The sequence below is a fragment of the Triplophysa dalaica genome, chromosome 5, assembly GCF_015846415.1.
Source record: "Triplophysa dalaica isolate WHDGS20190420 chromosome 5, ASM1584641v1, whole genome shotgun sequence".
Lineage (NCBI taxonomy): Eukaryota > Metazoa > Chordata > Actinopteri > Cypriniformes > Nemacheilidae > Triplophysa > Triplophysa dalaica.
The window spans coordinates 25739290-25756198 of record NC_079546.1 but is presented as its reverse complement, the minus strand read 5'-3'; the positions used below and the strand labels follow the sequence as shown (position 1 = coordinate 25756198).

General features: G+C 37.6%; 1 protein-coding gene across 1 annotated transcript; it reads right to left on the bottom strand.

The window, feature by feature from the left end:
* Window positions 1–6641: 6641 nt before the first annotated feature.
* Window positions 6642–10960, bottom strand: LOC130420453 (uncharacterized; the record flags this gene model as incomplete). The annotated part of the gene is made up of 3 exons (XM_056747740.1): window positions 10957–10960; window positions 7036–7365; window positions 6642–6913 (listed from the first exon to the last, which is right to left on the bottom strand). Coding segments are annotated over exons 1-3 (606 nt in total), but the record flags the coding sequence as incomplete, so codon positions are not given.
* Window positions 10961–16909: the final 5949 nt, after the last annotated feature.

The following is a 16909-nucleotide window of genomic DNA, read 5'->3' as shown; positions in this document are numbered from 1 at the left end:
TCTAATGTTTTTCCCTACTTTATAAGTCGTTTTGTATAAAAGCGTCTGCTTAATGTAAATGTTGAACTGTTATGAAACTGAAACATGAAGTTCTCTGTTCAAACACAGTCATATCTGATCACGAATCAATAGTGAATGAATCAGGTCCACAGCTCTAAAGAATAGCCTGTTTAAGCAAAACTAATGCATACATATGAGTGAAATAAAACTCAGAATATTGTGGAATTTATAGCTTCTATGGAGAGATCGAAATACAGATATGAATACAAAGTGTCTTTTGAGTATTTTTATTTTTGCATGAAGGTCATCTAATGCACAGAAAGCAAACAGTTCTGTAGTGAGAGGACAAAGAAATGCAAAATCACTTTATCACATCTTCTCTATTCACCTCATCAGCTTAATAGATCTTTTCATACAAAAAAACTAAAACTTATGATACAGTCAGTCGCATAGCACATAAAAATCAGGAGCAGGTTCATATTTTTAAATTAAAGAAAAAAAAAGTGAAAGTAAGAAATAATTTCTTATGCAACCCCAATTTGATCACGCAAGGTATTAACACGACCTATGGAAATCCATTAGACATGTTAGAATGCAATAACATCAAAAAATAAACAAAAAGACAACTAACAGAAAACAAACAAACATTCAAAAGCTGACCAAAAATACATCAAATAAATCAAATCTTCACTTGAGTTTGTTTGTCAAAGGAAATATAAGTCACTGACTGAAACCTAATAAATTTGTGTTTATGTTGTTGTTTAGTTGTGTGATTTTTTATTATTATGTGTGTTTGTTTTTTATTTGCGAGTGGTTTTGTTCAGTGAGGAGTAAAGATCTCTGCAGGCGTCTTCAGGTTCAGTTTTTCCTCCTTTGATGACGGCATAAGTCACATCACCAGCAGACTGAACCTGAATGAACATCACAGAAACCATCACACATGTTTAAACACACAGATTTATTAAAGCAAGATGTTACATCTACATATTACGGCAATATCTCTCGATCAGGAATGTATATAGAGCTCTTATATCAGCATGGCTGTGATTAGGCCAGAGGCACGAGCCCGAGGACAGGAGACAATCACACTCGCTGATATAAGAGCACTATATATACACGACTCAGAGAGCAATAATGCATTTATACAACAGCTTGACAGCACACGTCTGTAGGTAAATCAGAAATGACAAAGGAGTGTCTTTAAAACCCTCTGGTTTCTGTATATCATGAAGATATTAGATATTAGATATGAGTAGTTTCTACTCACAATGTTGATCTTCTGTTGTTTTTTACTGCCATTGGTCACCTCAGAATAAACCACATCATCCTTCTGCTCCTAAACATCAACACAGATATAAAGATGTGATAAACTCTCCATTCAGTGTTCATTAGACAGACTATAGTGAGATCAATCAGATGTAGTGGTGACCAGTGTTGCCAACATGGTGACTTTGTCACTAGATTTAGTTACTTTTCATGCGCCTTAAGCGACTTATATTTTCAAAAGGTTAACTTCTAGTGCCCCGCGAGAGCAAGTTTTGTTTTCCGTGTGCAGCACCGCCTCTCTCTGTTCTGTTCACATCAGACCGGACATGAGAATGAGATCCACAAGTGCAAACAGTGTTTTCAAGAACTAATCACTTATTGGCCGCATGGACGCATTAACAAAGATGCATTTTAGCTGTTAAACAAAAGTGACTACTGGTGTGTAGTTTTAAGTGGTCGAGTTCACTCACTATTAAAACCTTTTTGTTTTCTATCAACAGAAACATAAGTAATTAAGAACCTATATATTGTGCATTTGGGTGTATTGTTTTAATATAACACTGTATATGACAGCTCAGAGAGTAGATATATCTGTATGAAGTAGACCTGAAGAGCTTAGCTCTTAGACAGATACGTCACTGATATGCAAATGAGCGAATGATGTCATCTGGCAACATTTTGTGACTTATCAGGCAGGCTTAAGCTACTTTCTATTGAAAATATTTGGCAAAACTGATGGTGACTTTAAAATCACTGTATTTATAACTCCGGAGAAAAAAAGTCTTCAAAGATTGACATTAAAGCCTTGTTTAGAGAACTTTTAAGATTGTATAAAACAAATTAAACTTATGCCGATACAGACCAAAGAAAAATGACCACAGTGACTGTAAATATTCACAAATCTCATGAACCTTTGAGTTTATTGAAGATGAAGGAAACTGTTTACTGACATTTGTGATAGGAGTAGAAGGAACGATGCTGATGGTCTCATATGTTCCATTATTGTCATTCTTAGATGCGACCTAAAGGAGAGGAAATGTACAGCAACACAATGTATCAGATTATTTTTCTCCAACATGACTAATGATGATATCTCACAGATCAAGCCGTTACTATACTCACCACAGGGTCTCCAGACAATCTCCGATCTGAAAAAAATAAACATGCCTCATTGCATTTTAATCATTACAGTTGTGTTCAAAATTATTCAACCCCCACTGAAATTGATTGTTTTGTAAGGTTTGACATTGACTATGATCATTCAGTCATCCTGCTTACAATTAAATCAAAGAGGCACGTGTAGGTCAGACAAATATAACATAACATTTATAGTGAAATAACCACAAATGTCTTTTCTGAGCTCACATCATTATCAGTTTTACTCAACCCCCAAGTGACATTCAATCTTAGTACTTAGTACAACATCCTTTTACAGTTATAACAGCTTTTAAACGTGAAGCATAGCTTGACACAAGTGTCTTGCAGCGATCTACGGGTATCTTCGCCCATTCATCATGGGCAAAAGCCTCCAGTTCAGTCACATTCTTAGGCTTGTGCACTGCAACTGCTTTCTTTAAGTCCCACCAGAGGTTCTCAATCGGATTTAAGTCTGGTGACTGCGATGGCCACTTCAAAATGTTCCAGCCTTTAATCTGCAACCATGCTCTAGTCTAGTGGATTTGGAGGTATGCTTGGGATCATTGTCCTGTTGAAAGGTCCAACGTCTTCCAAGCCTCAGGTTTGTGACGGACTGCATCACATTGTCATCCAATATCTCCTGGTACTGAAGAGAATTCATGGTACCTTGCACACGCTGAAGCTTCCCAGTACCTGCAGAAGCAAAACAGCCCCAAAGCATGATTGACCCCCCGCCATGCTTCACAGTAGGCAAGGTGTTCTTTTCTTCATAGGCCTTGTTCTTCCTCCTCCAAACATAGCGTTGATCCATGGGCCCAAACAGTTGTAATTTTGTTTCATCAGTCCACAGAACACTATCCCAAAACTTCTGTGGTTTGCCCACATGACTTTTGGCATACTGCAGTCGACTCTTCTTATTCTTTGGGGACAGCAAGGGTGGCGCCTGGGAGTTCTGGCATGGAGGCCTTCATTATGCAGGGTGCGCCGTATTGTCTGAGCAGAAACTTCATTACCCATATCTGACAAATCTTTTTTTCAGTTCCTCAGCAGTCACACGGGGACTTTTCTCCACTCTACGCTTCAGGTAGCGCACAGCAGTCGAAGTCAGCATCTTCTTTCTGCCACGACCAGGTAGCGTTTCAACAGTGCCCTTTGCCTTGAATTTGCGAATGATGCTTCCAATGGTGTCTCTTGGTATGTTTAACATCTTTGCAATCTTCTTATAGCCATTGCCCTTCCTTGAAGAGTAATCACCTGTTCTCTTGTCTTCCTGGACCATTCTCTTGACCTCACCATGTTTGTAACCACACCAGTAAATGTCTAGAAGGAGCTGAGTATCACAGTCACCGGCGGCGCCAGGGGGGGTCTTGGGGGGTCTCAAGACCCGCCCAAAAAACGCCTTGACCCCCCATTTGACCCCCCACCGCCTCCGTGATTAAAAAATATTTAATATATATTAAAATATATATATCCGGGATAAAGATTTAACAATGGTCCTCTTCAAACTACGCAGAACAATAATAATTAATTATTTATTCGACATATAAAAAAATATAAACATAAGAATCACAGCGACGCCCCATGAACGCTGCTGCCGCTGCGCCTTGCGTCATTGCGTTCAAGGCGCTGCCGCGAGCCCGCAAGTGCTGCAACGCACTTTATATCTTTAAGCTAAAAATGGATCGCTTCGTCATTCCTAAAAACAAATTGACAGCAGACGGAAATAGGACTGAAAATATACCCGTTGCAGTGGAGGGCGAGCCCTGCTTGATCCTATAATTAGAAATAGAGGACACCGAGGAATTAGAGCAGTGGTTCTCAACTCTGGCCCGCGAGATCCATTTTCCTGCCGAGTTTAGCCCGAACTCTGATATAAAACACCTGAACAAGATAATCAGCGTCTTTAGTAATATACGCGTTCAACTTAATGCGTCGCTGCGCAAATCTATCAGAGTATGAGATTTAAGTACCGCGAGAGCAATTCAAATGCAGATTGTTCTGTACGGATTTGAATCGCTCTCGCGGTACTTTAATGTGATATGCCAAACAATCTGTGCAGCCCTACATTAAGTTGAACGGGTCTGTTCCTGAAGTCACTGATTATCCTCAACAGGTGTTTTATCAGAGTTAGGACTAAACTCTTCAGGAAAATGGATCTCGCGGGCCAGAGTTGAGAACAACTGAATTAAAGGATGAGGAGGTGGGACCGCAGCAACTCGCATATGGAAGCTTATGTGTTGCAAAATTCAATTTGCAATGTAATATGCAAAATGGCAATGCAGTATGTAAATTGACAATGCAATTGTGTATCTAAATATACAATTCAAATAACGTATGTGCAACATTAAGTGTAAAATGAAAATAAAAATTCAATTATATCAATTACATTTGGGAGTTCCTACACGGGTTTTATGATTACAAATGTAATTGATATAATTGAATTTTTATTTTCATTTTGCACTTAATGTTGCACATACGTTATTTGAAATGGAAAGGATTTAACAGGGGATTTAAGCCATGGCCCAGACGAGAAACCAAGACAGCCTAAATTAAAATCATAACCCTGTCGTTCTTTCGGATCTCAGGGGCAGCATCCAGGGGTTTTAGTTACTCGTGGTTCAAACAGTACCAGTGTCTTGAATATTCTGTCAAAAGATGCGGCTTTTTGTTTTGCCTGTCGTCATTGTTTTCAAAGTGTGCATGGATCTGGTTTTATTTGTTTACTAGCAGTAATATGCAGTTATTAGCCGTGTCCACTGTTTTGTTTTTGGTTTTCATGAGACCCCCCTTGAAATGACCAGGACCCCCCATTGCCCCCCCAAACAAAAGTGTCTGGAGCCGCCACTGATCACAGTCATTTTAAAGCTGCCTAATTGGTGCTTATTAGGCTTTATTGCTGCTCCCTGATATCCACAGGTGTTTTCAATACCTGATTAAAAGACTTCATTGAACCTCTGTTCTTCAGAGTGGTAGTCTTTAAGGGGTTGAATAATTATGTCAATGAAGAATTCACAAAATAAACATTTACTACTGTATTACAAAACTTATTGATGTAATTTTAGTTGCATATGGTTCTTTAAGAAGTCCTTGTAGGATTTCATTCTGAATACAATTACAAATCTACACTAAATTCCCTAAAACCATTTACAGCATTGGGGGTTGAATAATTTTGAACACAACTGTAAATAGGTCAGCAAAATACATTATGCTTTAAAGGCATACCAGTTAGTCAATATTGAGTGATGGAAAAATCCATCACAAACAGCAGACTACGATTGCAGATAAAGTGAAAAAATTAAAGTCATCAGCATAACAGTGGCAGACTATGACAGCCGATAATGTAACCGATAATGTCACAAACATGACCACTGAGTGCCGCGACTTCCCTAAATGGACTTTGCTCTCAGCCGTTCTAACAGCTATGAATGACCAAAGACTAACAGTATCTGATGTAAGTAGAGTGACTGCACAGGCAGGTGCAGAACACGGCCTCTTGAAATCAGCATATTCAAATAACATAAAACTGATGTTGTAAACTCACCTTTTCTTTTTCTATAAATCACACAAATAACAGCAACAGTAAGTAGAAGAAGTAAAGGAGCGATCACAGCAATAGTCACTGTATGAGAGCTTGTCTTTGAGAAAGACAAATAAGAATAGAAATAAATGAATGAAAGTCACAAATAGGTGAACTATGACTTGAGTTTGGGATCAGCCCCAGAAAAATAATCAATTAGATTTAGAAACTGATTATATATCACAATCTGTGACAGACACTGCAACACATTGACAGAAGATAAATAAAAATAAACATACATACCATGTGCTTTATAATGTGATGATGGTGAAGAGCTTGAGGACTTCTCTAAGGTTTGTGTTGTTTTAGCTGATGATATAAAAACAAAATTCAGATTAGCTCAACCTGGAAACAACACGCACACACTGAAGTGAGACAGACAGTGATGATGTACCTTGTTGTTGTGTAGTTTCTGGTGTGTTAAGAGTTGAGAATCTCTCAGGGTTTGTGGTGGTCACTAGAATCTTGTTTGAATCTGTAGAAGATGATGAATGTTCAGAGACATCATACTGTAGAACATCACAATCATATTTCATGTTTATGTCATTTCTTCATCATCAGTACAGAGTTTAATGACTGAAGTCACTTTGAGTTCAGGACACTCCTGTCAGAGTGATGTCTTACCTGTAAATCTGACAGTATATGTGACTGAGGTCTTGATGTCATTCTTGTGTTTGAGCACACATCTCAACTCTGTGTTGTCGTCTTCATTCACGAGTGTTGTAGTCAGAGAGATGAGACAGAGTTTATCTGATCTAATCTGATATCTGGAGTCTGTCTGTAGATCAACATCAGTCTGATTCATCCACACCAGCTGATATCCATAATAACTGAACTCATGATCACAGTTATATGAAATCAGCTGACAGGAGAGAGTGAGAGATGTGTTTGCTCTTATCTCAGTCTGTGATGATGATGATGATGATGAAGACACTGAAACACAAATCACACAACACACTCTCAGTACTCATGAGTTTCAGTGAAAACACAAGAGATAAAGAGAACTGTGATCTGAAGTTAAACATGTGTTCATATAAATGAAGAGAAACACTGACCATGAAGAACATGTAGAAAAACATATGAATAATGTTCATGTTGATGTCCATTCACATTTCGTCTGCAGGTGTAAAGTCCAGCATCATGTTGTGTTGTTTTATAGATGTTGAGAGAGCAGTCAGATGTCAGACTCAGTCTCTCAGATCTCTCTGTGTTATTCTTATTTATTCCTCCAGTAAACACTTCTACTGTAGATGATCTTGTATAATTACTGTAGATCCATGTAGTTGAGGAGCATTGATGAAGAGCATCATTACAGGACAGAGACACACTTTCACCAGAACTGATGAACACATGTGTCACTTCTGCTCCACTCACACCTGAAACAGCTGATGACATCATTCATATTAATACATCACAATATATTCAAACTGTTCAATATTTATCTTTTAAAGGCGGGTGTCCGATTTCTGAATTAAGCTTGTTCAAACAAAGTCGGGCTGAGTACCAAAACAACCTTGTAGCCAATCAGCAGTAAGGTTCACAGTGCACAGGATGGACATTAGTCGAGCCGAGTGCTGACGAAAGTGAAAGATGTGGGTAGGGGTGTGTCTGTTTTGGTGATTTGAACATCAACAATGACTATGAGAAATGGGACATCCCGCCTTTAATGACAGATAGACTTTTATTATTTTTACATCACATAAATCAGAAGATTTGACATATCAAAATGTGATCTAGTTCTTCTCTTATTGGGTGCATTTATATTTGGCATTAACATGCGATCTCTGTGATCTGAACAAGCAGATCGGATCTTCAGATAGTCAGGACACATGTCAACATCAAGTGGCTTCCACATCTGGATATCTGAATGGATCTCTATAGTTTTAATAATTCTGCAATTTAAAAATTGTGCTATTTTAATAACAAACAAAACTAAATAACAGGAAGCATGCTACAGATTTGATACACTGGAAGTATCCGTTACAGTCATGTTGAAATCATGGCAGTGGTGGGAAGTTTATACGATTATATTTATTATATGTGAAAGTATAAGTAGAGGACGTTTGTCAATTTACACAAGTTTTAGTACTTGAGATGTGGTGGGTTTCAATCACACACACACTCACACACACACACACACACACACCTACACACACGCACGCACACACACACACACACAAACGCACGCACACACGCACACACACAGCCTCTAACTGTGTTTTTGAACACATCATTTGTTTTTTCATGTCACAGACACAGAAAATGGTGTATACTGTATATGAGTCTGTACCTACGGGTTTACAAATGTACACTGAAGCAGAGTCTTTCTGGTGTGAACTGTTTATTTATTCATGCATTTAATGAATCAATTGAGTTGACTTTACAAGTGACGATTGATCTTTGTATCAATCATCAATGAATCAATAAATTTGTACACCCGTAGGTACTGACTCATATTTACACCAGTGGGTGAACATTTGACACCAGGGACTTTCCTGTGTTACTTGTGTTGGTTCGCCTGAAAGTGACAACGCATCGTTTCTTTGGTCTGCACCCTAATGAGTGTTTACTGACATCAGCTATAAGGAACACTGTACAATGTTGTTTCTGTATGTAAATGATATATACGGTGTATCCAGAGCTCCGTTTCAAGCTGCGCAGCTGCCACTTCTGTCTTCTGGGGACGGTACGAGACACCACAACAGCCCTCAGGACAGCAGGAGTATTTACACCGTAGGCTTCACAGTAAATATACACACACACACAAGTAGCCTGCGTTAGAAACGAACTGGTATAGTGTTGCTATTCGTGTCTGTGACATAAAAATAAACAAATGACACGTTAACCATCACCAATGGGGCTGTGTGGGCCAGTAAAACCCATTTGTGACGGTCAAAAATAGCCTATGAGAAGTATAAAGCTGAAGTGGTTAATTAAAACATCTCGTGGGATTTGACATACTCTTGACATCACACTTTTAACCCTTACGGGAAGAAAATATATTTCCTAATATATGAATTTAAAATATACTAAATGACATGATGGTATATGAGAAAATATATATAATAATTATTTGTGTAAATACACTCACCTAGAGGATTATTATGAACACCATACTAATAGTGTATTTGACCCCCTTTCGCCTTCAGAACTGCCTTAATTCTACGTGGCATTGATTCAACAAGGTGCTGAAAGCATTCTTTAGAAATGTTGGCCCATATTGATAGGATAGCATCTTGCAGTTGATGGAGATTTGTGGGATGCACGAAGCTCCCGTTCCACCACATCCCAAAGATGCTCTATTGGGTTGAGATCTGGTGACTGTGGGGGCCATTTTAGTACAGTGAACTCATTGTCATGTTCAAGAAACCAATTTGAAATGATTCCAGCTTTGTGACATGGTGCATTATCATGCTGGAAGTAGCCATCAGAGGATGGGTACATGGTGGTCATAGAGGGATGGATATGGTCAGAAACAATGCTCAGGTAGGCCGTGGCATTTAAACGATGACCAATTGTCACTAAGGGGCCTAAAGTGTGCCAAGAAAACATCCCCCACACCATTACACCACCACCATAATTGCATTAATGAGAAATTGAACAGGTGTTCCTAATAATCCTTTAGGTGAGTGTATATTACAATATATGAAATAATACAAAAGGAATTGCCGCATTTCATATATTGAAAAATATATTGACCATAATATATTCATTTATATATCAAAATATATGTAATTTTATAACCAGTAAAATACTTTATAATATATTGATGTACACGTGATAAGATATGGGACTGAATGTGTAAAAATATATTGACCATAATATTTCTTATGTTAAGAATTACAACATATATGTTTCACATTTTAATATTGCACACAATAAAGTAATATATGATCTTCAAGATGTTTGTTCAATCGTTATAACCACAGACTCTATTCTTCTTCACCACAGTAACCCCGCATATTTACACACTAGAGTTCTTCTACATTTCAAAGTAATACAACTTTAAACACTCACAGATCTCCACCAATGTTAATATCCAGCAAAAAGACATAAAATAACACCTACATTTAAACAATTTTGCTCTCTTTAACAGTCAGAAGCAAAGCATGCTGGGAAATATAAATCTGCTTTAACTCATTCTGTGAACGTGTTCATATATGTGTGTATACTATACAATCACATTTATATGTGAACATTTTTAGGTTTATTATTGTCTTTGTTTTTAAACATATTTTATGTTCAATATATATCCATATATTGTCAATGCACAAATTGCTGTATATCAAAATATATCTTCCAATATATGGAAATGTATAATGTAAAATAATTTATTATATTTGACAGTATATTCATATATTTTTGTTCCGTAAGTTAAGACACATGAACTCTATGATAAATGTGACATGAGATGAAACTGAACATGTTTGTCAGAATGTCAGTGAGAGTAATGAAATGAAATCTGATGAAATAAATGTGTTGTATAGTTTACCTGTGAATAGTGAAGAGAGAAGGATCAGTCCCAGCAGACATATATCACTCTTCTCAGTCATGTTGTGTTTCTCTTACTGAGTCTCTTCTCATCATCTACTTATAGTTCTTCATGAGAACATTTGTAACTCTTCCTGTGTTTCTCATTTCCTCTTTTCTCATCGACTGAGTCATGACACTATTATAGACTAGAACACATTCTGTAGTTGAATGGTCTTATTTGTAAAATACTTCAGTTGTCTTAAAATAATTGGACACAGTGCTCAGTTATGACTTTTGTTGTCAGAGACTTTAACAGGACTAACATGATGAAGGTTTTCTCCAAATTCATTCAACACAAGACTTTCCTGCCCGAGCAGAGCAGACGCACAGCCTTCATTAAAGCTGATCACACCTCCGTTCTTCTTCTGTCTCCACACACAAAAAAGCAGAACATGAGGGAGGCCATCTTCACACTTCTTACAAACCACAGATCGGCAGATTACCCATGATGCAGCAGTCACACGTTAATAAACTCATCCTGTCACAGATTATATCAAAATGTCCACTGGTGTAGTCCTACCAAAAAAAGTGGTGAACAACGATATTACCTCCGATCCCAAATGATCAAAAGAAGACAGTTTTGTTTTTCAGGTAACATGATAATTAAAACAGTTTAATACACTGTAAAAAATGCCTGTGAAATTAACAGTAAAATTCTGTTGTTTTCACACAAAAAACCTGTTATCAGAAAGTGTCCGTAAAAACTACAGAAAAACACTGTAAAATTGTCTGTAAAATTAACAGGAAAAAAATCATTTTTTTATGGAAAAACCCTGTAAAAAATGCTGTGAAATTAACAGTGAAATTCTGTGGTTTTCACAGAGAAAACTGTTGTCAAAAAATGTCCATAAAAATACGGATAACATTGTCAAATTCTCTGGGAAATGAACAGTGAAATTCCAAAATTTTCACAAGGAGTTTTTTTCAACTCCACAAACACTTTTATCACCTTCACTTACTGACACCACTGTCACTTTATTTCTGTTGCACATCTACAAAAGTTCTAATTGAAGATTAACACAAGTTTACATGTTGATGGTTTTGTTGAGTCACCATTATGGTGAAGAGTGTTTGTTTTAGTTGTGGTCTTGACCCTTTGCTTTCCATGTGAAGAAGTCTTTCACCAGTATTGACATCTATGAGTTGAAACACACTGACTCAGGTTGGTGGAAAGCTCAGATAAAACTAACACATTCAATTATTTGTGTTGGTGAGTAAGTACATGTTCAAGAGTATATGTAATGCTTTAAAGTTACTTGTTGTCTTCATTTATGATATTGAATGAAATTAATTAATATACTGAATGTCTTTAACAGCACATCTAACACATGATAAATGTTCTAGCAGATATATAGAATATAACAGTTTGTCTCAACAATGGTGACAACAGAAAAAACCTCTAAAGATAAACGCAATGCATTCTGGGTATCATCAAAGCACAAAACTCATCAATGACTCCCAGCATGCATTGTGGCTGTAAGCTTTTCATTTGTTAGTCACCACTGTTGAGATTCATACACTGATTCTTGATGTCTGAGTCAAAGACGTAATGCAAGCTTTTTAACGGTTCAAATACTTTTTATATTGACAATTACAGGAAATGTGAATTTTAAAAATAGATTCATTGAGGCGTTTGTAACAAAAAATAATTAAACAACATCCCAGATAAAGAGTAAATACCTAATCACACTTTCATTTGTTGTGATTTGCAACAAGACTATGTTTTATACAAAACAATGTCATAGCAGCCCAAAGATAACTGTAAACCTATTTATGACGGCTGAAAGAGACCAACTAAAGCAAACACTGATCACAAAAACGGTGACTTTAAATAAATCAATAAAGCATCATGTCATGGCTGTTATGCTGCAGTCCCTGTGAAGCAGAAGTGATGATCGTCTTCAGTATTCTGTCGTGTTTCCAAGATGAATAGTGGGTGTGGCTCATGTTTTCTACTGTGAATTGATTGGATGAATAAAAACAGGATGTTCCCGTAATTTTACGGTAGTTTGCTGGTAACCACAGCTGCCGGTATTTTTCCGTAAAAACTACAGAATTTGTATTTTCTCTTTTCTTTTCTGATATTAAATGTTTTGTGGGTCACCACTATGCTGAAGAGTGGAGTCTGTGTTCAACTCACGGTCAGGCAAAGATATTCTGATGTCATGCTGCATGATGCTTTGTTTAAAAGTGACTTTAATAATGAATTACAAAGAAATAAATTAAGTAAATGTAATGTTTTCACTTTTATGCATTTGGACCAAGTTTTCATTTTCTATAAAGAAATTTTGTTAATATAAAAAACTCAAATGTATTAAGTTCATTCACAGCTTGAAGTTTGTGCCCTGAAGTTCTAAACTGCAAAGCTGTTTACATTCTTTTCCTGTATTTTTTACGGAATTTTACTGGTAACCACAGCTGCCGGTATTTTTCCGTAAAAATTACGGAACATTTTTTACAGTGTATGCCATTTATTCATAATTATGCAAAATTCTTCAGTTATGCTTTAATTATGAAGTTATAAAACTGGAAAATAATAAGTAGTAGGCATTTTTTAACACGTTTACATAAACGAGATTAGGTAAAAACATGCAGGATTTCACTTTGTAGATACTATTACAGATTTAGCCTAACTACCAACACTGACATATCTGTGGGAATACAAAACATACTTGATATAAAATCGATCTGATTTTAAATGTAGAAATGAATAAACACAATGAGGATGTTAAAAAGGAAAATGAGGAAAACAATTGCAGCTTGGAGACATTTTAAGCAGGAAAACAAGCGGGCATAGGAAGGATACACGCTAAGATCTTTAGATGTCGTTATACACAAACAGCGCTTTGGAAAAGGTATGCAAATGTTGTATATGTGCGTGTGGCCCCAACTTCACAACTGGTCCACTGATAATATCATCATGAAAAAACCCTGGATGTGGAATGCATGTGGAACGGTTTACACTCAATCCCAGACTACATACGAAAAATGTATTTAAAACCTTGTGATATCTCAGATAGCAAACTAACGTTGAATCAATGTTGATTTTTGGTTAGAGTGGTCAGTATCGGTCGTCAATCATATATCGATGTTGAGTCAATGTTCACTATTTTGTCTGTACATCGATCTTAACGTCGGAAGTAAAACATGGGTTCAATATAGAAACGATCTTATCAATTCAACGCATCTGGTCGGAACCATAACCTAATTTGGAAACGTGGTGGGAGGAGTTGATCATCCAAGCCCATCCAAACACGGGTCGAGCAACCCAACTCACCTCACCCTGGAGTCCTCCACCGGAGACAGAGCCCGCAGTAATCCTGCCCCCTTCAAGCCCGTCCCGCTAACCAACCTCCGTACGAGCTCCTGGACGCAGCCAAAATAGTTTTTTTGGGGGAGTCATATGGGAGGGATAGCCCGATCGTCTAGACCGGTCGTCGGGCTCTCGGTGCGGCCGGCGCCCTCCAGGGTCCCTGAGCTGGACGTATCGTCCTGGAGATCCCCACTTGGTGTTGTTTGGGCGTGAGGATGCGCCTTTATGGGGGGGGGGGGGGTAATGTCACAGTTGTTTTATGTTTTGTTTGTTTTTTTCCTCCCATTGTTAATTTCATTATTAGTTAATTAGTTTTCACTTGTGTTTCGTTATTAGTTAATTTTCCCCTTGCCTGTTTTCACTTGTCTCATTATTAGTTCATCCCTTGCACCTGTTGATCCCTCGTTATCTGTTGTTTTTAAGTTCTCCCCTTGATTGTAGTCCTTGTCTAGTATTGTTCATGCTATGTGTGGTTTCTGTATCGTGTGTCTCTGTTTCTTTGTAGAATTATTAGTAAAACCTTATTTTTGTTAATACCTGGCTATTTTTTGTGGACTCTCCCCGTGACACGTGACAGGTATCTTGTTTTCTTTTTAACAAAGCCTGCACGCCTGTACATCAAGTGGCGAATTAAAAAAAACTAAAATACTTTATTAGGCTGCATTAGGCAGGTTTATTAGGCTGCATTTACAGTTTAAAATCATGATTATGGTATAAACTGTTATACCAAGATCAGAATACTAAGTCGGTTTGATCAGATTTTTTAATGTTCATTGTTAGTTATAGTTCCGGGCAATTTCCCGGAAAGGGATTAAGCCTAGTCCTTGACTAATTTAAATGTTAGAGGTGTCTCGATCAAAAACAACTGATATAACTTAAATATATGAGTGTGATTGTTTTATCTCAAGATGCAGGCCTGTAAAGTTGTTTTAAAATACTTTTTTTTAAATTGACTAAAATATCCTCATTTAACTAAGGCCTAGTCCTGATTTCAGATAATCCTTGTCCGGGAAAACCGCCCCTTAATGTTTAGAATGTTCTTTCAGTGTTACTCTAATGTGGCTCGAGAAATCCACATTCCTGACGAGTTTAGCCCCGACCCAAATAAAACACATCTGAACAAAAGTAAACAAGGACTTGCAGATAGATTGTGTTAAGTAACGTGAGTGTGATTCAAGTCCAGACCACTCCGTATGCTTTACAATCACTCTCGCGATACTATATTGTCATATTCAACGTGACCAACAGTTTGCACAATGAGCCTTGCAACCATGGAGACATTTGTGAGAGACAATTCAGAAGATAGTTTCTTTCAGAAAGAGCAGATTCAAACTGGTGGTACAAGTGTGTAGAATGCTGACTGAAAGTGAGTGTTTGTTTTGTTTTGGCAAGCGTCCATCTAGCTGAAGAGGAAGTGTCATGTGTCACAACATTCGACGAGTTCTTAGCAGCGCTACATCCTGCAGTGGTAGAATTTATAAACTGGAAAAAACATCCCATGCAAAGTGGACCTGATGTCCAGCTGTCGCTAGAGACCTTGGGTTGAGGTCTTGAACCCTGAGCAAAATTTAGTTTGATCTGCTGAATGTGGGTGGGTTAGAGTTAGGGTTTGACTGTATTTACATATCTAGAAAGATTTGTGAAAAACAGATGTATTTTTATCATACAGCATTTTAGAATCACACAGATATCAAGAATCAATGTATGAATCTCAGCGATGGTGAGGAACAACCAACTAACTCAGATAAACGGATCAACTGCAATGCATGCTGGGAATTATAAATTCGTTTTGTGCTATGATGTTACCCAGCATGCAACACAGCATGAAGTTTTCTTTTGTTTATTCTCACCATTGTTGAGATTCATAAACTGATTCTTCATGTCTGTGGGTCTAAAATCTGAGCGTTTAATTTTTTTAACAAATTTTTGTAGACTGAAAATGTAATCAAATTCCCTGATGTTTTAATGCACTTTATTCAAATGTAAACATGGTAGATATCTCACTGTCCATCAACCAACACCATTGATCAGAGCATCATTTCAATATCTATTACAAATGTACTTTAAAAGTACAAGAGTAAATGTCAAGGTTTTTTTTTTTCATTTGTTTGTCAAGTATTCACAGAAGAGATAGGTTTTCAGTAGTTTTTTAAATGTTGTGAGAGATGTGGTTGAACGAACAGAGATAGGAAGAATATTCCACCAGGAAGGAGTTGTGAATGAGAAAGAGCGGGAGAGCGATTTACTGCCCTTATGGGAAGGCAATACAAGCCGCCGCTGGTTTGCTGAACGCAGGGATCTTGATGGGGTGTAGGAGTGCAGGAGAGTGTGGAAGTAAGCCGGTGCAGATCCAGTGATAGTCCTGTAGGCAAGCATTAGTGACTTAAATCTGATACGGGCTGCAACCGGTAGCCAGTGGAGAGAGATGAAAAGGGGAGTCACGTGAGCCCTTTTGGGCTGTTGGAAGACGAAGCGTGCTGCTGCGTTCTGAACCAGCTGAAGTGGTTTGATACCCTTTGCAGGAAGACCAGCAAGGAGAGCATTGCAGTAGTCCAACCTTGAGATTACCAGGGCCTGGACAAGGAGTTGTGCCGCATGCTGCGTGAGATAGGGTCTGATCTTTCTAATGTTGAATAAGGCATATCGGCATGACCGTGTTGTCTGTGCAATGTGATCATTGAAGGACAGCTGTTCATCAAATATGACTCCGAGGTTCCTGACTGTTTTGGAATGGGTGATTGTGGTATTGCCACAATTTTTACTGGTTCGATCCCAGCAGCCACCACCAGTGTGTCCTTGAGCAAGACACTTTACTCCATGTTGCTCCAGAGGGGATTGTCCCTGTAATAAGTGCACTGTAAGTCACTTTGGATAAAAGCGTCTGCCAAATGACTAAATGTAAATGTGTTTTTATATTTGTTTCCTGTCTTCACATCAGAGACAAAAAAATACATAAATGGAAAAAAGCTTTTTTGTTCAGTTGTATTACAGTATGTGACAGTTCAGTTCAGTTATAATATGACTTCAAGTCTGCTTGATAAACATATGAACCTAATGCATATTGTCACTTTGTGTCGTAGTTA